At 36.4% G+C, this 27876-nt stretch overlaps 1 protein-coding gene across 1 annotated transcript in view; it reads right to left on the bottom strand.

The window, feature by feature from the left end:
- The window catches only part of SECISBP2L (SECIS binding protein 2 like), a 61676-nt gene that overhangs the window by 10955 nt on the left and 22845 nt on the right, over window positions 1-27876 (bottom strand). The window contains exons 8-17 of the mRNA XM_036075977.2: window positions 25680-25814; window positions 24142-24222; window positions 23458-23625; window positions 23179-23320; window positions 19241-19410; window positions 18319-18451; window positions 16557-16719; window positions 5292-5512; window positions 4426-4580; window positions 922-1141 (exon numbers count right to left, since the gene is read on the bottom strand). Coding sequence (XP_035931870.1) covers window positions 922-1141; window positions 4426-4580; window positions 5292-5512; window positions 16557-16719; window positions 18319-18451; window positions 19241-19410; window positions 23179-23320; window positions 23458-23625; window positions 24142-24222; window positions 25680-25814 — 1588 coding nt within the window. The remainder of the gene's footprint in view (window positions 1-921; window positions 1142-4425; window positions 4581-5291; window positions 5513-16556; window positions 16720-18318; window positions 18452-19240; window positions 19411-23178; window positions 23321-23457; window positions 23626-24141; window positions 24223-25679; window positions 25815-27876) is intronic.

The raw sequence follows: 27876 nt of genomic DNA, 5'->3' as shown, positions 1-27876 counted from the left end.
TCCCAGATAGCTTTAAAAAAAAGAAGAAGAAGGAAGAAACTGGAGCTAAGCTGAAGGAGGTGGCTATCCTATTTTTAAAAAGAAAAAATAGGGGAAGCGAACCAGAAACATCATGAAAACTGGAGAACTTAAGAGTTCAAAGTATTGTAGAAAAAAGGCAAGGACACTCCTAAGACATAGAGTGCAGTAAATAATGTTATTTTAAACATTACACATGTTAAAAAGAAAACCACAGGCCCAAAACGGCATCACTGAGGCCAAATCACCAAACCAGAGCTTAAGATCTAACCTAATCACAGTTTCAACCTCCCTCAGAAATCTATCTGGTCAGCACTAATGAGGTAATCTGTCACAAGGGCCCTTTCCACCCCCAAAAGGAAGATGAGACAATCCACTAATAAGACCCCTTGCCTGTCTCCCTAAAGGAAGGTGACCTGGCCAGGAACCATCCTTTCTTTTCTTTTGCTAATAATTTCCTTGCCCCACCCTCTCTCCTATATAAGCCTTCCATTTTGTGCAATTCCTCAGAGCTCCCCACTACTTGCTAGAAGGGATGTTGCGCCGGTGCATAAATACCTAAGAAAGCCAATTAGATCTTTACATTTACTCAGGTGAATTTTTGTTCTTTAACACACACAAATGCTGGGTTTTAGTCTGTTTCTTTTTGACTACTATCAAATTTAACTTAAATGTCATATGTCTAGATTTTATAAGCTTATATTCCATAATATTCAGGTCTTTTGTTTACTTAGTAAATCAAAACTTCAACAATTCAGTATAAAGTATTAAAATGAAACTTCCTAGAATTTACTTAGTTATAGGTCACAAGTATTGTACCTTTTCAAAATGATTTTAATCACTTAAATGGTTTCAACGTTTAAAACATCTGATATATACCATATACCATATACACCAACTTACCATATTCCTTTTCATTTACTTCAGAAATGGGTTCAGAAATGACACTGCAGAAAGAAATGGCGCTTGCCGCAGAGGGGTTCCGAGAGTGCCCCATGTGGTGTGGCGCCTTTTTCACGTTCTTCAAGGCTTCCTCCGCCTGCTCTTGTTCCATTGCTGCAACCATCTCTTTATATGCTTTCCTGGCTTCCTCAGTGAGCTCTACCAACTGATTAAACAGGCTCTAAAAAGAGATTTTGATTAGTCCATTTTGGGGCTATACTTTTTATTCCTATAACTGACAATAAGTCTCTCTACTGTTTCAGGATCAGACACACTTTCAATCAGCACAAAATCCAAATGGTATGCACACTGCAGAACATTATAAAATACTCTGTAACTTACAGATATTGTTTATGTAATTCTCACAAGTCTGAGGAAATTTCCTGATTCAATACTAGTCATTAACTGTGATATACTGAAAGTTCCTGCCAAGTTTATCAATTCAACAACTGCCCCCTTCAGTCTCTGGCACTACAGCGAGTACAGAGACCACTGGAACACCACTCTGCTCTTAAGGAGACTTCCATGTGGCTGAAAGATAGGAGACACCAATGATTCAAGGTACCTTATTTTAAATGCCTTGAGATGTACAAAATGTTTTGGCTTTTGGAAGAAACATCAAATCTAACTGCTGAGCATCGCTGAAGAATTTCCAAAGTACTATTACCTCTGACATAGGCCTTGAAAAATAGATACAATTTTGAAGGGTGGAGATCCTGCATTCTTAGCCAAACATGCAAAACAATAAATACAGATATAGACTTAAGAAAGTACAAGGCTTGTCTGGGGAGCAGTGAAGAATCCTTATATGGATTAGAATATAAGGGAATGAGCGTATGCAGTGTGATATCGAAGTTTATAGAAGAAGATGGCAGCCTCCACAAGAATTAAAAGTTCCCTGGATGTGTGCTTATTGGAAGAGCTTGAAGAAGATCAAAAGAAGTCAGTGATGGGATGGCTAGCTGAAAATATGACACTTATAAGAAGGACAAACCAAAGATATTGGGACAAATGCAAATTACAAAAACAGAATAAAGAGCCTGACGAAGAATGTAGAGCTAAATAATCAGAAGTTCCTCCATCAGTGAAACAAAATGAACACGAATGGCAATTAATAATTCCAGCAAAATGGTGGGTGGACTATACACATGCTAATAAAATGGCAAAATTCATATAGCATTGAAGTTGAACTTCAACAATTATGACCTCTAAAAAACTCCGAAGAAAACTGAAGTTTCCATAGCCACTAGAAAAGACAATCAAATAATAACTTGTTGTGATTCTTACATCATAATTGAACAACCTTCTACTTCCGTTTAATGTCTTAATTTAGTATCACAATGCAACACACCCACACATTAAATAAAAAATGTCAGATGTCAGACCTGAACATTCCTAAGAATATGTTTAATATTATATATTAAATTATGCTTTCAGACAATGGGAAGAAAAGTACAGTACAACTTTTTTCCTCCTACCAAGGCACTTTCATTTAACTTTAAACCATAACTGGATGAAAGCATGGCAAAAAGTGTCATATTGCTATGGAATATGTCCCTGAAAATACGTCCTTAAGAAGGAAAAACATAAGTAGCATGCTTTAGCCAGCTTCAGTTTAAACTGATTAAGGTAGTAGGTACAATAAATCTGTTGCCAACTGCAATGATTTTAAGCATGCTAACACTACTAGTAGTATCAAAATATACTCAGGATTTACTTATTTTTAAAAAGAAGGAATAATGGATTCTGGTAAAAACAGCTTCTATGTGTTACATGTAACAGACTTCCTAAATATTTGTTTGCAACGTTTAACGAACTATGCACTTAAGTGAAGCCAACAAAAAGAAAATAGGCATATGGATGTGTGATATTGAGATTAACAATCATTTTACAATATAAATAAAACACAGAAATAGTTGGGAATAAAAAAATAAGTAAGAAGAAAAAAAAAGAAAATTTAAGAGAAAAGCTATCAGGGAATAAAAACCTTGAATGTCAGGGTAAGGAGAGAAAGTTTAATTCAAAGGTTACTTTTAGCAGATGGTAAAAATAACTTAGGTGTACTACCACATTACTGCAAATGGGTACACTTGATAATATACCACTATTTCCTTTACCCCCATTTTAAGAGTATATTTTGGTTTAAACAATAACTTACCTATCTCAAAGTAGTAGAGGACAAGTGAAACAATGTACAAACAAAACTGGCAAGCATTTTATAAAGCCATACAAATAATCCAGTATATATAATTCAGTAAGAAGTCAATACAATGAAAAACAAACATGTCCACTTTTCCTGACCTCAATCTCACTCCTATTCCATAAACTAACAGTGAACAAAAAAGGAGTAATTTTTATTAGGTGTCTTTATATATGACCCTTTTTTCCCACAGAGGTACTTATCACCCAAATTCGCACATATAGTTTAACATAGCAAGCAGGTATACATATACCACACAGTTTACTGAACAAACATTTATCACCTGCTCATGCTCAAGTAATGTGAAAGGTGTCAGGGACACAAAGACAAGAGGTCTGCCCTCAAGGAATTCATAGTTAAAGGGAAAGAAACACATAATCTACAGCAAGGCAGTATGATACCTATAACCAAGAAAAGCACAGGCTACTGTGGGAGCAGAAATATTGAGTATATACTCATAAAGTAGGTGGGTAGATAACTTCATGGGTACTGGGAGAGAACCTGAATGGAAATGGGGGTATGCAAACATGGTAACTGGATAAGAAAGGACACACACTTAAATAAATAAAAATAGTATGGCTAGGAAGAGGTAAAATGGTCCATGAATGGTGTCACAAAATACTTCAGAGTCAACTTCATAAAAGAGTCTTAAAATGTTATCAGTTACTAAGCATTACTGGAGATAAATAACTTTTATTCTAATTATTAATTACCAGCCTATTGTTATTATTATTACTTATTATCATCAGCTCCTATGGGCAAAGCTTTGTATTAGCAGACCAGGAGAGGAAGATAAAGGTATCATGAGTGCAGAATTATTTTGATAATTGGTTAGGAATTCCATTTTCAAAAAGAAAATCCTCTCTAATTAAAGGATCTTTTTCTCTCTTGACTCCAAGTAGCATAAAATATAGCCAATATATACACTGAAGAAAATTATTTTATATCATATAATATCGAGTATCTTTACCTAGCAGTTAAATAATTATCATATATTACAAAATTGAACCCAGAAGAAAAAAGCACTGTGGGAAAAACAGGAGCTGAAATCTTTACAGCCAAAATACTGTAGGATTAACTTGTGTAAATGTTTTTAGCACTAAAAAAAGGAAATGTAATACTCAAAAATTTTCCACTCATTCTTGGGAGAGTCATCTCATTTCTTCAAATGCTTTAAAAGAACACTGGCACATGTTAACAGAAAACGTACTGGCGGGGGGGTGAGGACAAGAGGGAGTGAAGGAGTGTATCCTCTTAGGTCTTACCTCAGCACCAAAGTAGTTGAAGATTCCCACTACGCTAACAGGAACCAGCTTGTTCACACAGCGTCCTAGAGCTTTTCTTCCAAGGGCAAACACAAAAGGAATTTCTTGTTCCCGTGCCATGGCTATAACATTATAGAGAGCCTCATCCAGGCCACCTGAGAAAGTCAACACATGCTGAGGCCTTAATTTATTTATATAAATGGAGGTATTTTAGCATCCAATAGCTAAAGCGTAAAACACAGCAGCAAAGGATTCTATGAATGCTTGTGGCACTTTTGCTATTCTACTTATTTTCCTATTGGAATTTATATGATGTATGGATATATATATATATACACACACACATGTATGTATTTTCTTTCTTCCCAATAAATTTTAAAATTTTTCAACACCAGTTTTTGTCTCTCCATAGGGATTGGTATAGTGGGGGTCAAATTTCAATACATTCACTAAAAAAGAAATTAAAATTGCTAATAGTGGCTGATATATTTATTCTCTCAGCCCAAGTGGCAATAACACAGATATATACTACTATTTTTATTGGTATTTCTCCCCTGTGGAGAATATGCCTACTACTAATACCTCTGCATCTGCCTACTCCAATTACCCAAAGTGGCTCACTTGGTTGGCCCAACTTAAATCCTTCCCTAGTGTTCACAGATTAGGACTTCTTTACAGTCCAATCTCAATTTTATTACTTAATTTGAGGTAATGAAAGATTTCACTTTCTTTCCTCATGTTCAATATTATGTTTTATACCTAAACTCTGCAAAGAAAGACATATGGCTTTCACTTTAAAATTCATTGTGTATCTCACAATTATACTAAATAACTATCAAAACACTTCAAAAGTAAAATGTTCATACCTTTTGACTGGATTTTTTCACAGTTTGGAGAAATTATAACACACTTGATCTTATTTAACTTCATATGTTTAGTAACCTCCCTTAGGCCCATAACCAGCCGTCTCCTTGCTTTTGCTCTCACAGGATCTTTTTGGTAGATGCGTTCCTGAAAACTGACAAGCTCTTGAAGAAGAAGAGTCACACATTCATCAATCTCTTTACAAAGAACCTGATTACAATACCTGTAAAGGAAACCCAAAACAGGTAAGTCCAACCTAATTTACTTTCCTGTAATTATAAGATTATGTTAGGGAAAAAAAATATCCAATAAGAGGTTTTCATTGAAAAATCAACTCTTTAAAATCTCTTAAATCCTACTGAGAATTAGAAAAAGAGAAGTTTTGCTGAATTACAACAGATTGGCTTTTATAGAAAGGTTGGATTATCCTCAGATAAGTACTACCCAAACTCCCAATTATTAAATTATTAAGGATATAAATCAAATGTGAGCCTGTTATTTGATAAAAAGAGATATAATGTTTCTGGTAAAAAGATATAAAGTTATTTCATTCCAGTAAATACCAATGATCCTTCTCGTAGGAAAGAAATATAATTTCCCAGAAGCTAACTGAATGCCCTCATACCAACCAAGTCATCCTCCACACTCAAGTCACAATCTCTGGGAAATTGGCTTCCTCGACCACAAAAATAAGGGAGTTAGGTAAGATGGCCTCAACGGCTCCTCTAACAATGAAAATCTATGGCTGTGAAGGATGAACTCAGTAATCAAATTAAAGCCAAAATCAAAGAAGCCTTGAGGTAAAAGTCACATGCCCTTATAGCAAGCAAAGCAAATGAATGAGGCTCTTTGTGAGATCATGTATGGCTATAATGTGAGCAACAGACAGGCAGTGAGTGAGGCCACTAAAGTACTTAATTGCAGGGATAAGGAAGTCATCCAAGTTTACTTTCTCCCTATATACTCTTTTTCAAGTTCTCATCCTTAACCTCTACTATAAACAGGTACTTAACAGGGAGAATTGGTATAATTTCTAATCTAAGACTAACCAGGCAAGTAAATTTCCACTTCTGAATTATATTATATAGTAGAAAAATACTAGGCCTGCCCTTCTTTAGTGGAAAAAAACTGTTTTGGAAAATTTTTTTCTTTATGTGAAAAATATTTAAATAAGTAGTGTTTAAATAAGTAAATAAGTGTGACACTACTTCAGAAGAGAAGATAAAGACTGAGGAAAAATTATCAAAGTATGCAAAATTAAAGACTGCACTTAGAAAATAGAAAATAAAAAATGCAGTTTTCTTCATTCTGTTTTTCTTTCAAGCTGTTTATTTCATACATATGTAACATGTTACTCCCCAAGTGTTTCCTTTGCTCCACATCTATTATCTGACATTTAATTAACTTCCCAAATCCAGACAAAAAGAATTAGCTCAAAAACAATAGTATTAAAGAAAAGGAACAGGACAGAAGGATCAAGATGGCAGAACAGGAAGATCCCAAGCTCATCTCCCAGAGACACACCAAAATTACAACATCATACAGAACAACTCTCTGAGAATGATGTGACAAATAGCAAAAACAGCTCTTCCACAACGCAAGATAGAAAAAGCCATACCAGACAAGTAGGAAAGGCAGAAAAGGGCTCTAGTCAGGACCCACATCCCCTGCTCAGTGACTCCCAAACAGGAGGGATATTACAAACGCAGAGGCCATCCTTCCTAAGGAGCAAAGGGTTCAAACCCTGTATCAAGCATGCCCACCCTGGGGACCTGCATCAGGAAGATGAGGCCCCATAAACGCTGGCTTTGAAAATCTATGGGGCTTAACTCCAGGAGAGCTAGAGGGCTAAAAGAAACTGAGACTCTACTCTTAAAGGGCACAGGCACAAACTCACTGGCTCTGAGACCCAGCATAGAGGCAGCATTTTGAAAAGCGCCTGGGCCACACATGAAGATTTGCTAACTTTAGGGCATGTGCAGAAGGGGCAGGGATCTATGGGAACATTTTCCTGGAACAGAAGCACTGGTGGGAGCCATTTCTGACACTCTTCTTCTACCTTGCTAATACCACTTGCCCTGCCTCAGCATGCCCCCGCAGACCCACTCTACTTAACAATGCTGGCCCCCGTACGCATCCCCCTCAAAGTGGCTCCCACCCCACTGCACCTGGCAGGTAGTCTCAGCCAGATCCCATAGTCCCCCAAAGCAGCTCCCAGTCCACCAGACTTGGTGGGCAGCCCAGGCCAGGTTTAAGGGCCCCCTCTAAAACAAGTCCCATCCCACCACACTCAGCAAGTGACCCTGAGTGGGATCGGCATCCCTGCAAAGCAGCTCCTGCCCTGCCATGCAGCAGGGAGCCTCAGACTGATACCTCCCAAAGCAGCTACAGCCCCGACCACCAAAATGCCCCCAACCATTACAGCAGGGTCTTTCAGCCAGCTGCATCTGAGGCCAAACCCACCCACCAGTGCAAACCCAGCAGTCACAGCCCAGCCATAACAGAAGGACACATGTAGTCCACATGGGGGACACCCCCAAAGTGCCTGGGTCTGGGGACCAGGGGAGACTGTGCTTCAAGGCCCCACAGGATGCCTTCTACATTAGGTCACTCCATCAAGACTCTGAGACATAGCTAATCTATCTAACACATAAAAACAAAGAGAGTCGGGGAAAATGAGAAGACAGAGAAATAGGTTTTGAAGGAAAGAACAAGACAAAACCTGAGAAAAGAATGAAATGAAATGGAGATAAGTAAACTACCTAATAAAGAGTTCAAAGTAATGGTCATAAAGATGTTGACCAAACTCAAGCAGAATGGATGAACACAGTGAGAACTGCAACAAACAGATACAAACTATAAAAAAGAACTCATCAGAGCAGAAGATAAAATAATACACTAGAGGGAATCAAAAGCACATTAGATGATGCAGAAGAATGATCAGTGATCTGGAAGACAGGGTAGTGAGTGTCACCCAAGTTGAATAGCAAGGGGACAAAACTTTAAAAAATGAGGATAGTTTAAGAGACCTCTTAGACAACATCAAGCAGACTAACATTTACATTATAGGGGTCCCATAAGGGGAAAAAAAGAGAGAAACAAGTAGAAAGCTTATTTGAGGAAATAATGGCAGAAAACTTCCCTAAGCTGGGGAAGAAAACAGACATCCAGTTCCAGGAAGCACAGGGAGCCAAAAACAAGATTAATGCAAAGAGATTTACACTAAGACATGTAATAACTAAGATGTCAAAAATTAAAGATAAGGAGATAATCTTAGAAGCAGCAAGAGAAAAGCAACTAGTTACATACAAGAGAACATACATAAAATTATCAGCTGATCTTTCAACAGAAACTTTGCAGGCAGAAGAGAATGTCACCATATAAGTACTGAAAGGAAAAAACCGACAACCAAGAAATTTACCTGGCAAGATCATCATTCAGAATTGAAGAAGAGATGAAGAGTTTAAAGACAAAAGTTAAAGGAGCTCATCAACACTAAACTGGCCTTATAAGAAATGTTAAAGGGACTTCTTTAAGTGGAAGAGAAAAAGCCACAACTAGACGAAAATTATAAAGGAAAAAAATCTCACTGGTAAAAGCAAACATACTGCAAAGGTAGTGTAGATCAACCACTTATAAAGTTAGTATGAAGGTTAAAAACAAAAACAGTAAAATCAATCATGTCTACAATATTTTGTTAAGGGATACAAAGATAAAGATATAAAGCAGGATGTCAAAACATAAAACACTGCAGGGCAGGGAAAAATGTAGTGCTTTTAGAATGTGAACTTAAGAAATCATCAACTTAAATTAACTTACATACATAGGATATTATACATGAACTTCGTGATAAGGAAACCAAAAACCTAAATAGATACAAAGGAAATAAAGAGAAAGGAATCCAAACATAACACTAAACAAAGTCATCAAATCCCAAGGGAAGAGATCAAGGAAAAAAACCCCAAAAAAGAGAACTACAAAAATAGAAAACAAACAAATGGCAATAAGTACTACCTACCAATAATTACTTTAAGTGTAAATGGAAGGAATATTATAATCAAAGACTCAGGGTGGTTGAATGGATAAAAAAGCAAGACCTATCAAAATGCTGCTTATCAGAGACTCAATTCAGGGGTGCCTAGGTGGCTCAGTCAGTTAGGCATCCACCTCTTGATTCAGCTGAGGTCATGATCTCTGCGTCTCTCCCTCTGCTTCCCCCCATCCCCCCAACCACACACCCACTGCTTATGCTCTCTAAGAAAAAAAAAAAAAAACAAAACTAAATTCAGACCTAAGACACATACAGAGTGGAAGAAGATTCCATGCACACAGAAACGAAAAGAAAGCTGGGGTAGGAATAGTTACATCAGACAAAATGGACTTTAAAACAAAGACTGTACAAGAGACAAAGAAGGACATTAAATAATGATAAAGGGATCAATCTAACAAGAGGATATAACAATTATAAATATCTATATACCCAACATAGGAGCACCTAAATATACAAAGCAATATTTATAGACACAAAGGTAGAAACTGATAGTAACATAATAACACCCCACCTACATCAATAGAGAGATCATCCAAAGAGAAAATCAGTAAGGAAACAGTGGCCTTAAACAACAGACTAGACCAGACAGACATAATACAAATAAAAAGAACACTCCATCCAAAACAGCAGAAAACACATTCCTTTCAAGTGCACATGGAACCTTCTCCAGGGTTGATCACATGTTAGGCCACCAAACAAGTCTCAATACATTTAAGAAGACTGAAATCATATCAAGCATCTTTTCAACTACAATGGGATGAAACCAGAAATCAATTACAAGGGGAAAAAAAACTGGAAAAAACACAAACATGAGGAGGCCAAACAACATGCAAATAAGCAACCAATGGGTCAAAGAAATCAAAGAAGGAATTAAAAAATATCTTGAGACAAATGAAAATGGAAACACAACCTCCAAAATCCGTGGGACACAGCAAAAACAGTCTAAGAGAGAAGTTTAAAGTGATACTGGCCTACTCTAAGAAACAAGAAAAATCTCCAATAAACAATCTAACCTTACACATAAAGGAACTAAAAAAAGAAGAAGAAGGCCCAAAGGGAGCAGAAGGAAGTAAATAATAAAGGTCAGAGAGGAACTAAATAAAATAGAGACTGAAAAAGAAACAACAGAAAAGATCAATGAAACCAAGAACCGGACTCTGATAAATAATATTTATATGGACCTAGATGGTATTTTGCTAAGTAAGTCAGACAGAGAAAAACTACCATACAAATTCACTTACATGTATAATCTATAAAACAAAACAAGTGAACAAATTAAAAAAAAAAAGAAAGAAACAACCATGAGAATGAACTGATGGGTACCAAGGGGTAAAGGGTGGGAAGATGGGCACAATGGGTGAAGAGGAGAGGAAATATAAGCTTTCAGTAATGGAATGAATAAGTCATGGGGATAAAAGGAAATATAATAGGAAATATAATCAATGATATTGTAATAGCATTGTATGGTGACAGATGGTAGCTATACTTGTGGTAAACGTAACATACAGATTTGTCAAATCATTATGTTATACACCCGAAACTAATGTAATGTTGTGTGTCAACTATACTTCAATTAAAAAAAAAAAAAAAAGGACAATAATGAGTCTTTAAGCCAGATTCAAGAAAAAAAAGGAGGACCCAAATAAACAAAATCAGAAATAAAGGAGAAGTTACAACTGACACCACAGAAATACAAAGAACCATAAAAGACTACTACGAAAAATTGTACATCCATAAACTGGATAACTGAGAAGAAATGGCTAAATTCTTAGAAATACACAATCTTCCAAAACTGAATCATTAAGAAATAGAAAGTCTGAACACTGTTTACTAGTAATAAAATAGAATCAATAATCCAAAAAATCCCAACAAAAGTCCAGGACCAGACAGCTTCACAAATGAATCTATCACACATTTATTTTTTTTTAATTTCTTTTTAAAGATTTTATTTCTTTGAGAGAGAGAGAGAGTGAACGAGAGAGACAGCATACAAGCTGGGCGGAGAGGGAGAGGCAGAAGCAGACTCCCCGCTGAGCAGGGAGCCCGATGCAGGGATCGATCCCAGGACCCTGGGATCATGACCTGAGCTGAAAGCAGACGCCTAACCAACTGAGCCACCCAGGTGCCCCTCTATCACACATTTAAAGAAGAGTTAATACCTATTCTTCTCAAACTATTCCAAAAAATAAAAGTAAGGAACACTACCAAATTCATTCTATGAGACCCTCATACCAAAACCAGACAAAGACACTACAAAAAAAGAAAGTTATAGGCCAATATTCCTGATGAACATAGATGCAAAAATCCTCAACAAAATATTAGCAAACTAAATTCAATAATACGTTAAAAGATCACACACCATTATCAAAATGGCATTTATTCCAGGGATGCAGAGATAATTCAATATCCACAAATTAATCGTCATACACATTAACAAAATGAAGGATAAAAATCATATGATCTTCTCAACAGATGCAGAAAAAACATTTGACAAAATTCAACATCCATTTATCGTAAAAATTCTCAACAAAGTAGGTACACAGGGAACGTAACTCAACATAATAATGGCCATATATGACAAACCCACAGTTAATACCATACTCAACTAGAGAAACAAGACAAAGATGTTCAGTCTTGCCACTTTTATTCAACATAGTGTTGACAAGGACATGGAGAAAAGGGAACCCTCATGTACTACTGATGAGAATGTAAACTGGTGTAGCCACTACGGAAAACACTACAGAGGTTCCTCAAAAAACTGAAAATAGAACTACCATACAATCTAGCAATTCCATTTCCTGGTATTTACCTGAAGAAAACAAAAACATGAATTCAGAAAGATATATGCACCACTATGTTCGCTGCAGCACTGTTTATAATAAATCAAGATATGGAAGCAACCTAAATGTCCACAGATAAATGAATAAATAAAGAAGATGGGGGTGTGGCTATGTGTGGAATATTATATACTGCGTGTGGCATATTACTCAGCCACAAAGAAGAATGAAATCTTGCCATTTGCAACAACATGGGTGGGCGCAGAGGGTATTATGCTAAGTGAAATATATCTGAGAAAAACAAGTATCGTATGATTTCACTTACATGTGGAATCTAAAAAACAAAGTAAGTGAACAAAACAGAAACAGACTCATAAATGGAGAGAAAAAAATGGTGGTTGCCAGATGGGAAGGAGTGGGGTTACAGGTGAAATAGGTGAAGGGGATTAAGAGGTATAAACTTCCAGTTATAAAATAAGTAAGTCAAAAATATTTTAATAACTTTGTATGGTGACAGATGGTAACTAAAACTTACCGTGATTATCATTTCATAACGTATATGAATGTCAAATCACTACACAGTACACCTAAAACTAATATAATATTGTGTATCACTACACTTCAATTAAAAAAAGGAACAGAACAAACCAATATGGTTTGGATTCCTACCAATTTTACTTTCACCCCGGGATTCTTTCATGTGTCATTTTTAAATGTAACATCTGCACAAATGTTAAAATCCTAAAATCCTTCATAGCAATAACTGTTAGTTCAGTATTATTCACTGACAGGCATTTTAAAACTTAGAAATACTTGCTGAAAAACAAGCAGGTTTATGTAATAGGTTCACTTCATGTAACAGGGTTTTAGATTGGTTAGAGAGGGTTTTTTTTTCTGAAAGGCCAGTAATATAAACAAAAAAGCAAAAGCTTTTGAGGAGGAAAAACCCCTTATTAAGGCACTGTGCATGTAGGATGTAAGGCCAAATCCCAAATTTAGTTATAAACATCATCTGATATAAAAAGAATGTATTTACAGTCAAAGCACTTTCGTCTCAAATATACAACCTAACCCTACACCTAAAGGAGCTGGAGAAAGAACAGCAAATAAAGCCTAAACCCAGCAGGAGAAGAGAAATAATAAAGATCAGAGCAGAAATCAATGAAATAGAAACTAAAAGAACAGTAGAACAGATCAATGAAACTAGGAGATGGTTCTTTGAAAGAATTAATAAGATTGATAAACCCCTGGCCAGACTTATCAAAAAGAAAAAAGGACCAAAATAAATAAAACATGAATGATCACAACCAACACCAAAGAAATACAAACAATTATAAGAACATATTATGAGCAACTATATGCCAGCAAATTAGATAATCTGGAAGAAATGGATGCATTCCTAGAGACCTATAAACTACCAAAACTGAGCCAAGAAGAAACAGAAAACCTGAGCAGATCCATAACCACTAAGGAAATTGAAGCAGTAATCAAAAATCTCCCAACAAACAAGAGCCCAGGGCCAGATGGCTTTCCAGGGGAATTCTACCAAACATTTAAGGAAGAATTAATACCTATTCTTCTGAAGCTATTCCAAAAAATAGAAATGGAAGGAAAACTTCCAAACTCATTTTATGAGGCCAGCATTACCTTGATCCCAAAACCAGACAAAGACCCCATCAAAAAGGAGATTTACAGACCAATATCCCTGATGAACATGGATGCAAAAATTCTCACCAAAATACTAGCCAACAGGATCCAACAATACATTAAAAGGATTATTCACCACAACCAAATGGGATTTATTCCTGGGCTGCAAGGCTGGTTCAACATCCACAAATCAATCAATGTGATACAATACGTTAATAAAAGAAAGAACAAGAGCCATATAATCCTCTCAATAGACGCAGAAAAAGCATTTGACAAAGTACGACATCCTTTCTTGATTAAAACTCTTCACAGTGTAGGGATAGAGGGTACATACCTCAATATCATAAAAGCCATCTATGAAAAACCCACAGCGAATATCATACTCAAGGGGGAAAAACTGAGAGCTTTTCCCTAAGGTCAGGAACATGGCAGGGATGTCCACTATCACCACTGCTGTTCAACATAGTACTAGAAGTCCTAGCCTCAGCAATCAGACAACAAAAAGAAATAAAAGGCATCCGAATCAGCAAAGAAGAAGTCAAACTCTCACTTCTTGCAGATGATATGATACTTTATGTGGAAAACCCAAAAGACTCCACCCCAAAACTGCTAGAACTCATAAGGAATTCAGTAAAGTGGCAGGATATAAAGTCAATGCACAGAAATCAGTTGCATTTCTATACACCAACAAGACAGAAGAAAGAGAAATTAAGGAGTCGATCCCATTTACAATTGCACCCAAAACCGTAAGATACCTAGGAATAAATTTAACCAAAGAGGCAAAGGATCTGTACTCAGGAAACTATAGAATACTCATGAAAGAAATTGAGGAAGACACAAAGAAATGGAAAAACGCTCCATGCTCGTGGATTGGAAGAACAAATATTGTGAAAATGTCTATGCTACCTAGAACAATCTACACATTTAATGCAATCCCTATCAAAATACCATCAACTTTTTTCAAAGAAAAATTTGTATGGAACCAGAAAAGACCCCGAATAGCCAGAGGAATGTTGAAAAAGAAAAGCAAAGCCGGCGGCATCACAATTCCAGACTTCAAGCTCTATTACAAAGCTGTCATCATCAAGACAGTATGGTACTGGCACAAAAACAGACACATAGATCAATGGAACAGAATAGAGAGCCCAGAAATGGACCCTCAACTCTACGGTCAACTAATCTTCAACAAAGCAGAAAAGAATATCCAATGGAAAAAAGACAGTCTCTTCAACAAATGGTTTTGGGAAAATTGGACAGCCGCATGCAGAAGAATGAAGCTGGACCATTTCCTTATACCACACACAAAAATAGACCCAAAACAGATGAAAGACCTAAATGTGAGACAGGAATCCATCAAAATCCTAAAGGAGAACACAAGCAGCAACCTCTTTGACCTCAGCCACAGCAACTTCTTCCTAGAAACATCGCCAAAGGCAAGGGAAGCAAGGGCAAAAATGAACTATTGGGACTTCATCAAGATAAAAAGCTTTTGCACAGCAAAGGAACAGTCAACAAAACCAAAAGATAACCGACAGAATGGGAGAAGATATTTGCAAATGTCATATCAGATAAAGGGATCCAAAATCCCTATAGATCCAAAATCTATGAAGAACTTACCAAACTCAACACCCAAAGAACAAATAATTCATTCAAGAAATGGGCAGAAGACATGAACAGACATTTCTGCAAAGAAGACATCCAAATGGCCAACAGACACATGAAAAGGTGCTCAACATCATTCGGCATCAGGGAAATACAAATCAAAAACCTCAATGAGATATCACCTCACACCAGTCAGAATGGCTAAAATTAACAACTCAGGAAACAATAGATGTTGGCGAGGATGCGGAGAAAGGGGAGCCCTCCTACACTGTTGGTGGGAATGCAAGCTGGTGCAGCCACTCTGGAAAACAGTATGGAGGTTCCTCAAAAAGTTGAAAATAGAGCTACTCTACGACCCAGCAAATGCACTACTGGGTATTTACTCCAAAGATACAAATGTAGTGATCCAAAGGGGCACATGCAACCCAATGTTTATAGCAGCAATGTCCACAATAGCCAAACTATGGAAAGAGCCTAGATGTCCACTGACAGATGAATGGATAAAGAAGATGTGGTATATATATACACAATGGAATATTATGCAGCCATCAAAAGGAATGAAATCTTGCCATTTGCAACGACGTGGACAGAACTAGAGGGTATTATGCTAAGCAAAGTAAGTCAATCAGAGAAAGACAAGTTTCATATGATCTCACTGATATGAGGAATTTGAGAACCAAGACAGGATCATAGGGGAAGGGAGGGAAAAATGAAACAAGACAAAACCAGAGAGGGTGACAAACCATAATAGACTCTTATTAATCTCAGGAAACAAACTGAGGGTTGCTGGAGTGGAGGGGGGTGGGAGGGATGGGGTGGCTGGGTGATGGACATTGGGGAGGGAAAGTACTACGGTGAGTGCTGTGAACTGTGTAAGACTGATGAATCACAGACCGGTACCCCTGAAATAAATAATACATTATATGTTAATAATAAACAAAACCCAAAAAAACAGAACAAAAAAAATAAAATAGAGATTTCATTTAAAAATAAAGCACTTTCACATGAACACTGATAGCTGACAGAAGCCAAATGCTTTAAATAAAACTAGGTATTAAAAAAATTGGAAAGAACTTAAGTATCTTTGAAGTTTCGTATGCTCAACCCACCATGTAATGACAATACTGCATTCAGAGCTACAATCAAGATACTTAAACTATTCAACCTCGGATAATGAGACTAAAACTTACTCTCTAAATCTTTTGCTGTGGATTTTGGTTATTGTTGAAGATGCCATCGGACTGCCTATCCCAGAACTAGCCGGAGAGCCTTGTGACACAGGTGTCATACAGTATGGAGAGTTCTGACTTGCTGGAGAAAGTGAAGTATCACTGGGCATGCTCAGTCCAGCATCTGTAGAGATGTGGGGTGAGGGGAAAAAATTTACAAACTTCAAATGCTGAAAGACTATATATTGAATAACACTACTTAGAATGGCAGTTGTCTTTTGTATAACTTTCAAATTCTCCAGAAGCTAACAAGTTGGGCATTGTTTATATCACAAACATCTCTCACATTGTATAAAAATGAAGTCTTCCTATTATCTCTTAAAACATACTCTTAAAAAACAAGCACAGTCTATAAATCTCTACACAAGAGACGATATAAAACACGTATTCTAGAGGATTTAAATTGAAGAACAAAGGTAATAACTTCTGAACCTCTTTCCAGATCATATCATCCATCTCCTTTATCTCTATTTTTTCACTTTTAACTGTCTACAAATTCCCATTGCTGCTGGCAATGATGAATTCTACCTCACTCATTCTCTCCACACCCCTCCTGATTTCTTCAGACACCACCCCAGTTTCTCTCTTATTTGGTCTTTGCTTCTGTGCTCAGGCAGCCTCATTTTTTAGATACCATCTCTTGACCAGACTACTTCCTTCATTTGCTGCTTCTTTCCTAAATGGCTAAACTCAGGAAATGAGTTATTATTTGTATTCCAGTCCACTAATTAGCAAAGTTACACATGTATCTTCTTGTCTCCCTACCGGGATAAGCTTTTTGTAGCAGGACGAATCCACTCTTTATCTTTATTACATTTATTACATTTCCTGACCTTCCCACCCCCAACCCAGTTACATTTCCTGACTTTCCCACCCCCAACCCAGTTACTAAAGTACACATGATAGGTGTTCAATAAACACCTGAATGAATGCTGAAATTTATCCATTTCTGAATGAATGGATAAACCTAAATACAAACGAAAGGATATTTAATTGAGAGTAAAGGGGAATCCCAACTAAGTATGTCCTAACTGAACAATCTTTAGAAACAAACTCTTTTCTAAACACAATGGAACAGTGCCAGTTAATATGTGTAAAACAGACCTAAATGTGTTGCAGAACGGAATACACATATATCAGCAGAAAAAGGGACCTAGCAGGTATCTCTTAAAATCTCTCTTCCACAGTAGTAAAAATATCAGAAGGAATGTGCAGGTTTGCTTGAGGTCCTACCTAAAATTGTATGGGACTGAAGCTTATTGACCAAATGAATTCTGCACTACAAGAGGCTTTGTAATTCTCTACTCACTCACTGTGGTATGTGTATTAATTCATGAAAGCAAGAAAGAAAATCAACAAAAGCAATCCATTGAAAAATAGTCCTGTGAAGAAAATAGCCAGTAGTATTCTAAATACAAAGGAAGACAAAATGAAAAGAACTATGAGTTATAGAGGATGCATGATGAGACCATAATTATTAGTATTTACCACAAATCCAGGCCTTAAGCCTCAAAAATGTCACAAACCTGCTATATAACACCTGCTCCTTCCCCCTTTTAAATATCTCCCTACAAAAGCATCTTCAAAAGAAACCACTCTCAAAAATAAAGAAATGTAGATAAAATATGGAGCATATCCTGCAATTAGGATAATAACTAGTGATGGCTTATCAATTAAAATACTCTGGACCATTCCATGATAAGGGAGAAAGGGGTGATCTTACCTTCCTGGGAAACAGTCTCCTGTGGCAAATCATCAATAAAATCTAAGTGCATTTCTACTGGTTCCTCAGATCCCAAAAGGCTGTGGTCCACAGTTAAACGGCCCTTCTTTTCCTCTCTTTCTTTCAAAATAACCTAAAAGTCATTACCGGTCTTTAATTACTGATCACTCTTTGATGTACTGAATAATGAAAATGTTCACTATTACACAGATATAGTTCACTTACAAATGGACATGAGGAGTTTGGTTGGCTACATGTTTAGCTGGCTACAATGAAACTGACTGGCAAAAAAGTAAATGTAATTTTAGACACTGTAGTTGAAAGAAGTACTATATCCAAAATAAAGGAAGGCAATTATGCTAATAATGCTACAGATATCAAACCACATCTGTTTCCCTCTTTAAATCCTGATTGACAAACTACAGAGTTTCCACAAAAATGGATAAAATAAAAAGTGTGAAAAACAGGTCATACAGTTACAATAAATTTACATTTTATAGTTTTTAATTATTTGGACACGGATTATCTCACTCTGCTCCTAACAATACTAAATTAAATAGAGCAGATATTATCCCGACTTACAGATGAAGAAGATAAGGGTAAGAAAGGTTTGCCTAAAACTATATAATTTAGTACCAGAATCCAGGGCTTCTGATTCCTACGGTCCAATTTTTTGGATGCTAAATGTTTAACTTTTTTTTTTTTTAACCTTACAGAAATTCATCGTCCAGGGCCTTGTTCAATACAGAAAGAGAATCATGATGCTGATGATATCCCCAACCTCCAATTAACTAGTCATCATAAAGATATACGCCTATGACTATCTCATAATAATCTGTTGGCTCAAACACAACTACTTTTGCAAAACAGATTTAAATCCTTATTTACCTTGTAAGATAAACATCCCCAGATGTTGGTTTACCTTTTTAAGTGCTGTGGGCCGTTTTAGTTTTGCAATTTCCTTCTCTTTTCCTTTCTTTGCTTTAGAGGAAGTAATGTCCAAAGAACTAAAGGATGTCAAACAGGGCTGACTTTTGGTTAAAGGTTTTCTGTTAGTAGAGTCTTTAGTGTGAAAAGAAGCTGCAGTAACCACTAAAAACAAACAAGAACATTAGTTTTACTATTATTACCAACACCACATATTATGAAAATTTCCAATGATAAACCTACAAGAACATCCTCTTCTTGTGGGGAAAAACAGACATCGTAATAGTAGGAGTAGTACAGGGCCATGCAGTGTTTATCAGATACAGCTTTTATGCATCCATTTAGCCTCCATAAGATAAAGACGACAAAGCCAAATGCAATTAACTAATTTAGCAATCCAAAGCAGGGACAAATAAATTATTAGTTCTACTCCACCACAGCAACCCTCAAGCATGCAATTCCTTGCAACTGGTCTCCAAGCAGAACCACTCAACCTCTGAAATTTCAAAATTTTGCACCTGTCCTTAATTCCTACTGAATCTTACGTAAGAATCACCCTTATATAAAACGCATAGTCTGTCACTCCTCCCCTCATTCCAGCCTGCCAGTGAAGAATGATTTTCCTCTTTGGCTGCACTCTTAGTAGTTCTTTTATACCTTAGTAGTTCTTTTATACCTGATTGATACCCTCACCCTCTAGTGGCTACCCCAATCCTTTAACAGGTCCAAAGACTAATCTCAATCCTCTCACTCTAGCAGCAAAAAAGCTTTCCTGCTACTTCCCTGAGAGCCGCTATCCAATATAAACATATAAGCCACCTGAAAGGAGGCAGTAGGCATCCTAATTCCTGTCCAAGGTTTATCACCCCCTCTCCTCTTAATCCCATCTCCGGATTAATTCCTCAAGCATCTTGCTCTGTCCCTTTCCCCTTGCATCTTTCAAGGTCCTCCTTGACCCCTGATTCTTTTCCCTAACTCCCAATAAGAAGCTAAAAATCTCCTGTATATAGAAGAAAGAAAAACAAAAAACCCCCAAAACAGACAACCCAACAAAACCCTTCCCTGACTGGCTTCCCCTCAAGCTAAGGTACTATCACTCCCCTTTCCTTCTCAATAGTCTGCTTTATTGGTTACTTATACTGATGTGGATGCTATCTAGCTGTATCCAAGCAACGAGGTAAGCCTAGGATCCTCCTACCCCGCCATCTTCCCCAGAGGTCCTGAAATAATCTGTTTTCTCATTATCACGTCCCAGATCATTACAATCTGGCCTCTGCCCTACCCACGCACTCACAACCACTATTGTCAAGATCACACGTGAACTTGTAATCGCTAAATCTAATTCTCTATTCTAGTTTTTTTCAGCATTTGATAAGAAAGACCACATCCTCTTCCTCAAAATTCTGTCCTTACCTTGTATGACATTACACTCTCCTATTTTTCTTACTCTTTCTCAAACCTATTTTTTTAGTTCTTCCTCTTGCTGTCCTTTAAGTCTGAACATTCGACAAGGCTTTATCCCTGAATATATTTTTCCTAACTTTTCTTTCCCCTGACAACCTTATGTACTTCCACAGCTATACATCCAACTCTATTTAAAACTCACTGACTTCGGGGCGCCTGGGTGGCTCAGTCGGTTGAGCATCTGCCTTTGGCTCAGGTCATGATCCCAGGGTCCTGGGATCGAGCCCCACGTCGGGCTCCTTGCTCAGTGGGGAGTCTGCTTCTCCCTCTCCCTCTGCCTCTCTCCCCTGCTCATGCACTCTCTCTCTCAAATGAATAAATTAAAAAAAAAATCTTAAAAAACAAAACTCACTGACTTCTAACCTAAAATGTACATACATAACTACATGTTAAGTAGGAACCACCAGAATCTCCCTAACTAGCATTTCAAATACAACAGGGCTGGAGTCTGTTCTTCCCAACAAAACTCTTCTTCCATAATCCTTGTTTGATATCATCAAAATCACCACAATCCTCTAACTAGGAGAGTTTGGAGTCATGGAGTCACCTTTGACCTGTTTCCACATTCCATCAGTTAAATAAAAACAACAACAACAACAACCCCATCAATTCCTCACAATCCTTTCACATATCTACAATAGTCTCATTCTTTTCTTGGACTTCCCAAGAAATTCAATTTCTTTGTAATCAATGCTTTCCAACTTAAACATTGGTGGCAGTTTAGAGGTTAATCTCATTTCCATCTGATAAGAATCCTACTCTCCTTTCAAAGCCCAGTCCAAATGTTATCATACATGAAGGCATTTGTAACGTCTTCCCCATAATCTCCCTGTTGACATTAATCACTCTTTTCTTCTGCAAGTTCATAAAACTTCGGCTGGTATCTTTCCTAAGGCACAGGTCTTTATTAGTTATTTGTGTATGTCTTTCCCCTCAACTAGATTATAAACCTTTGACCACAGGAATATCTTAATCTATAATTCCACACCATGCTTTCCATATAAATATCTATAATTGTATATATCAACATGTAGTCAATGAATCAAAGTTATAACAGTGAAGCCATCTGAAGTATCACAGGTTAACAATCTCTTCTCCATAGTAATCAGTTAACATTTATTGAGTGACTCTAATCTTCTAACCAGGTTACATGCATCATCTCATTGACTCCTCAAAATAACCCTGTAGCAGGTACTATCATTACCTCCATCTTAATGTCAGGAAATTGAAGCACAGCAAAGTTAAGTAAGTTGCCAAGGAACTACATGGAAGAACAGGATTCAAACCAAGGCAGCTCAACTCCAAAGCTCCTGCTTGTCGCCATGAAGCCATACTGCCTCCAAAACACTGCTAACTCTCAGTTCCACGGAGATGCAACTGCCACTCTAACCCAACTCAACAACATTCAACTCAAAAGCTTATTATGCATTCAATATTATTTTTACTAATAGTAAAGCTAAGGTTTATACTGGACAAGTAACTAGCTATAGATTTAAACATTTTGCAGACAGAATTAAAGTTATACACTGCTAATTATCTTTTTGTCTAAAAACAACAGACCCTTTACATAGAAACAGAAGAAATAGAATATCCAATTCTGCCTTTTAACATCGGGCTTTTTGTTGGTGCCTTTCCCTTTCCTTTATATTATTCCTCTCCCTCTACAACAAAGGCTATGGAAAGAAATGAGGGAGCACATAAGAGCTGCTGAACTCTAAATTTGACAAGGTTTACTAAAATATACATTAACATTTCAGTAGAAAGCCGAATCATTCTCTCTCTCTCTCTCTCTCTCTCTCTCTCACACACACACACACACACACACACGTGCGCACACCTCTTGATCAAAACTCCTTTGTTTCCTATTATCCAATTTAAAAGTTATAAAGCCAAATTACTTGTGATTCTTATTTCAACCTCTGAAGAAGAAAAACATTAGCTGCTTCACAATGTACACCAACTGACATGTGAACAGAGACCTAAAGGATGTACGAGAACAATCCACACCGGTATATGAGGAAAGAGAGTTTCAGGGAAAAGACATAGCAAGCACAAAGATACTGAGCTAGGAGCATGCTTGCTGTGTCTGTGGAACAGTGAGGGGGCTGACTGACTACAGCAGTGTGTGTCAGAGAGAATGGTGATGGGGGCAAAAAGGTCATAGGATCAGCTAAGATCTGGCCTTAGGAATCTGGCTTTACTCCAAGTGAGATCAAGAGCTACTGGAGGGTTCGGAGCAGTGGAGTGATATAATCCTGTTTGTATTTTTAAAAGATACTCCTTTTAAGATAGCCTGCAGTAGGTAACAGTGGGCTACCACAGTGTAGTACAAGGATGCGAGCTACAAGGGTAACAGGAGAGGAGCTGGTGAGTAGACTCTGGATTTTCTCGATAGATGCAATTAAGATTAACAATATTCAAAAACTATTACCAAAACCAAACAGCGAATTGCTCAGATAGTGAGATCACCTGTATATGCCAGCGGTCTGGTATTAGTAATCTGCCGTGCTTTCATCGCTTGTTGTTGTTTTTCCAGAGCTGCTAACATATCCCCCAAATCTAGCTGCACAGGGGTTTTATTTTTTTTTCCAGCTGCCTTTGATAAAGCTTCCTGCAAGGTAAATGGAACGTTTATTTTTTGTGATAGCATTAAAATGTAGCAATTTATGATGATTTTATTTGTCACTCCTTCTGTCCATCCCCCCCCAAACCTACCAATTACATCTGTTCATAAAAATGAATAAATACCTGTAGTTTTTTTTGCTCCATACTTATTTCTGAATATTCTTGAGCTGTGGCAAGGGCCGCTGCTAGAGCTTTCTTCTTCTGACTTTTTGCACGTTTAGGAACTGAGGTGGTAATGGGAATTGGAGTCTGAACTATATTGATTGGTGAGTTTTCAGGTAAATCATCCAACTAGGATAACCAGACAAAAACATTTGTTAGTGATTCCATAAAGGTCTAACCATAAGGAAAGACAATCAAGAATGTGGGATGTTTTACAGTGTATCTGGACTGGAATCTTTGAGGATTCAATGTCATAAAGAACAGAGTGAGATGGGATCCTTCGAGCCTGGGAAATAGAGAGACAAACAGCTTAATGCAATTGGTGACGCTTGTCTGGATCTTGGCCTCAAAACAAAATAACTCCCAAGTAAAGTTTTGTAACAACAGGGGAAATGGACTGTATGCTATATGATATCCTTTAATTAATGGTGTTTTCCTGTCTGTAACAGAACCATGGATTTTATAGGAAAGTGTCTTTGCTCTGGCTATGTTGCAAATAAATATTAAGTACCAAATACATGGTTTTCTTCTCTACCATGGTGCCCCACATGTCTTTATGCTAACCTGTAATACTTCTTTTCAACATAGCCACAGTTCAAAGGATGTTCAAATATTTTGCTTATCTTTTTAAAAAGAGTCACTTACTACTTTTGAAGAAAGTTTCTGTTGAATAGTCTCATCTTTAGCATTTCCATTCTCATTTAGTTCTTGAAATCCATCTTCATCCTGAAATAATTTCACATTTTAAGTAAAAACAGTTCAAAGCAATAAACTCTTCAGAAAAATGTTTTATAATGCTTAAGAGTAATGAAAAATGGGGAAATAATTTTTAAAATTCTAATATTAAACTAAAGTCAGCCTTAAAAAGGAAATCTCATTTCTCACATGCTACAACATAGTTAATTTCATTATTCAACAATGGTGGCATATCTATACATGTCCATTTTTTGGATTTGTGTCCATTTTAATTAATTAATTCTATTTTAAAAATGGATAGGTAATTGAAAAGAAATATAACAGGGTTTTTATCGTATTTCAGATAATCTGGAAAATATTTTCAACAGATGGTTTAATATGAATTTCATAAATATATTCCCTGTCCTGTAATACTACACATACCTGTAAATAAGGTTAAAAGTTTAAAAATTTAAAAGAAAATCCTATTCAATTTATTAACCAATATCCTCCTTTATAGTGAAAATTATATCTAATATCTTTAAGTATACAGAGGGAACCAATTATATGGTTAAGTGCAAATAATAAATCTGCCACATGTTCTCAATAATTTAGAGATGCACTCATAAGTCCTTTAGGTCAATTACTAAACTTATCAAACATATTATTCATCTCTAGTCTCTGGCCTCAAGCACATTTTCCAGTTTAATTGCCATCTATTGACCCATTTTATAGAAACTATGCTCCAACAAAAAAGAGTTATTCAAATGAGTTACCTGGGATGTTCACTATCCTGACACAACCAAATTCTACTCATTCTTTAAAGTCTTTTCCAAAGATTGCCTCTACCCTACTCCAAACCCAAAGGGACTTGTCCCTCCTTTCAACTCCAACCACACCCAAGCAAGTACTAGGTGTGTATGCATCTACATTACTATACCGCAACTTCCCTAAGGCTACTGTGTTTACTCACTTAATGTATCATTCACAGCACCTTATCTTACACATATAACAGGCCTCCAAAAAAAAAAAAGAGCCAGTTAGATGAATAAATAAAAATATTCCAAGCAGTATACAAACTTTCTGCCTATTAGAGAAAATAAAATAGCTTTTTTCTTCTCCAAGATTCTCCTGGCTAGCAGCACAAATTACCTAGACTGAACCATTCAAACCTAAAAAACTTGACAAAGAGACTAAACAATAATAACAAAAATTAGGGAGAAAGTTTCATACTAGGAGAAACCCACATAAAATCAAGTTCTACCTCTACATGTTACCTCAAAATGAATACTCATGACGGAAGTTATAAAAATAGACATTAATGAAGTTAATATTAGACTAACTATACATATCCAGGAGAAAAATGAATCAATACTTCTAAATAATTTATAATCTAATAGCAGAGTCACAGGTTAAGACATAAAAAGTACTTATCAGAATGTAAGAAAATTAATTTCTTAATGGGAACATTTACTCTAATAGTTTACAAATAGAATCTGAAAAAATACCTCAAAATATAAAGACTCAGAATTTGAGTCGCCTCTATGAGACTGACTGGCATTTAATTGCTTATTATCTTGTCTCTTTTGCAAATTCTGTCTTCTTTCTGAGGAAGTACTATGTCCTCGGCATCTGAATCCAACCTAAGTAAGCACCAAAAGAAAAAAATACATTATTTAAGTGAACATTTTACTGACATATAATATACTTACAGAAAAGTACACAAAAGTATAAAACTCAATGAATTTTCATAAAGTGCATAATTTATTATAAAAGGTTAAAGAGCAGTTGACAAGTAAGATCATTTTAAGGAAAATTAAAAATGTGATAATGCAAGTTACTTCCCTCCTTCCCCCACCTCATACATGAACGTTTAACCAGCTTTACTCGTAATAGCCAAAAACTGGAAACAACCCAGATGTCCTTGATTGGGAGAACAGTTAAACTTACTGCGGTACATCCCTACTACAGAACAATAGTCAGCCACCCAATGGAACAAACTACTGATGTATTCAATAATCTGGACGAATCCCCAGAGAACCGTGAAAGTGAGAAAGCCAATCCTAAAAGGACTGTATGAGTTCACTTATAAAACATTCTTGAAATGACAAATTATATAAAGGGGGGAACAGATCAGTGGATTCTAGGGTTAACAAGAGGCTGGGCAGGAAAGGAAAAGAATGTGGCTATAAAAAGGAAACATGAGGGATCCCTGCAGTGATGGATCTGTTCTTATCTTGATTGTATCAATGTCAATATCTAGGCTGTGACACTGGACTGCAGTTTTGCAAGATGTTATCACTGGGAGAAACTGCACCCTACCTTTTTATTAAACTATTATAAGTCTTCTAACATCTGTGGTTTTATTAAAAAAAAAAAAATTCCTAAGAAAGGTAAAAAATTAAAACTCTTATTTCCAAGAAAATAGATTTAGAACAAAATTTTCATCCAATCTGTAAATTATTATCCCATTAACAAACCTGTAAAATGTTCGACTGTCATAAGGGCAAGATTCTTGAGACATTTCAAGATCCTCTTCTTAAATACCCAATGAAGCTAACATGAAACACCTCTCTTAACCAGGACACCCAGAAGATGTGAAAAGTATGATCTTCATTACCAGTTACCACCAAATTCTAACAGTAAACAGAACCTGAAGTAGATCTACAACGGAAGGTGCTGATACACAGGCTTTGGATGATGAAATCAAAATTATGCACACAAAGACATGGAACCACCTAGCAATTCCCGTACTAAATAACTGATCTAAAATGACTTGCTGATAAGAAATAGGATTTTTTTTTTTTAAGAAATAGAATTTTTATACTCTTTTGGGAGGTAGGCTGCATGGCAGAACAATAAGCCAGAGAAGATGGTCATACACCAAATTTAATTCTTCCTTAGAATATGCACTGTGACAACGGGGCTACTTCCTATAACTAGATAACTTTCTAGATACCCAACAGTTTCTTAATTTTAAATATTTACTTCATTTTAAAATAGGCTCAAAAACATGGATAGTGATATGGACAGAGGAATACACACATGATGAAACAAATCTCAGTAAAATGTTAGCTAGCATCTAACTGGTAGCTATATGAATGCTCTCTGTAAAATTACTTCAACTTCACTATTTAGCAATTTTTGTAAAATATTTTAAAAACTGGCTCATGAAAAGAAGCTCATACAAGACTGGTAAACCAAATGCAATTTATAATGTCTAGGTAAATTAAAAAAAAACAACTTAATTCACATAAATTATTAATACTAAAATGAGTACAAGCCCCAAGACAGGGATGACCAAAAAGCAAGAGAATAATTCCTGAGCATACATCTTCATTTCTGTGGACAGTCACTATGACAAAAAAGTAAATGCAAACCCGCTCTCCAAAGGCATTAAAATTATATCTAAAAAAACCCCTGTTGTAAATCATTTCCTATACATACATTAATGTTGCTACAAACACTAATACAATTAAAAAGAACAAATGGAACTTGATTTCTTATACTTGGGAGACATAAAGCTCCAGGATTAAATTAAAACCCCCAAACTAATGGTCCCAACGAAGTTCATGAGAACCAAATTTGCATGTATTTCAATTATCTCCTAAAAAGATGACTCAAAAATAGGAAGACATACACTTTTTTACATAGAAAGATGCCACATCACAAAGGTAATCCATCCTCCCTAAACTGATAGATTAA

Source organism: Halichoerus grypus, chromosome 8 (assembly GCF_964656455.1).
Source record: "Halichoerus grypus chromosome 8, mHalGry1.hap1.1, whole genome shotgun sequence".
NCBI classification, from domain to species: domain Eukaryota; kingdom Metazoa; phylum Chordata; class Mammalia; order Carnivora; family Phocidae; genus Halichoerus; species Halichoerus grypus.
Note: the sequence above shows the minus strand (reverse complement) of the source record. Positions and strands in the feature narration are given on the sequence as shown.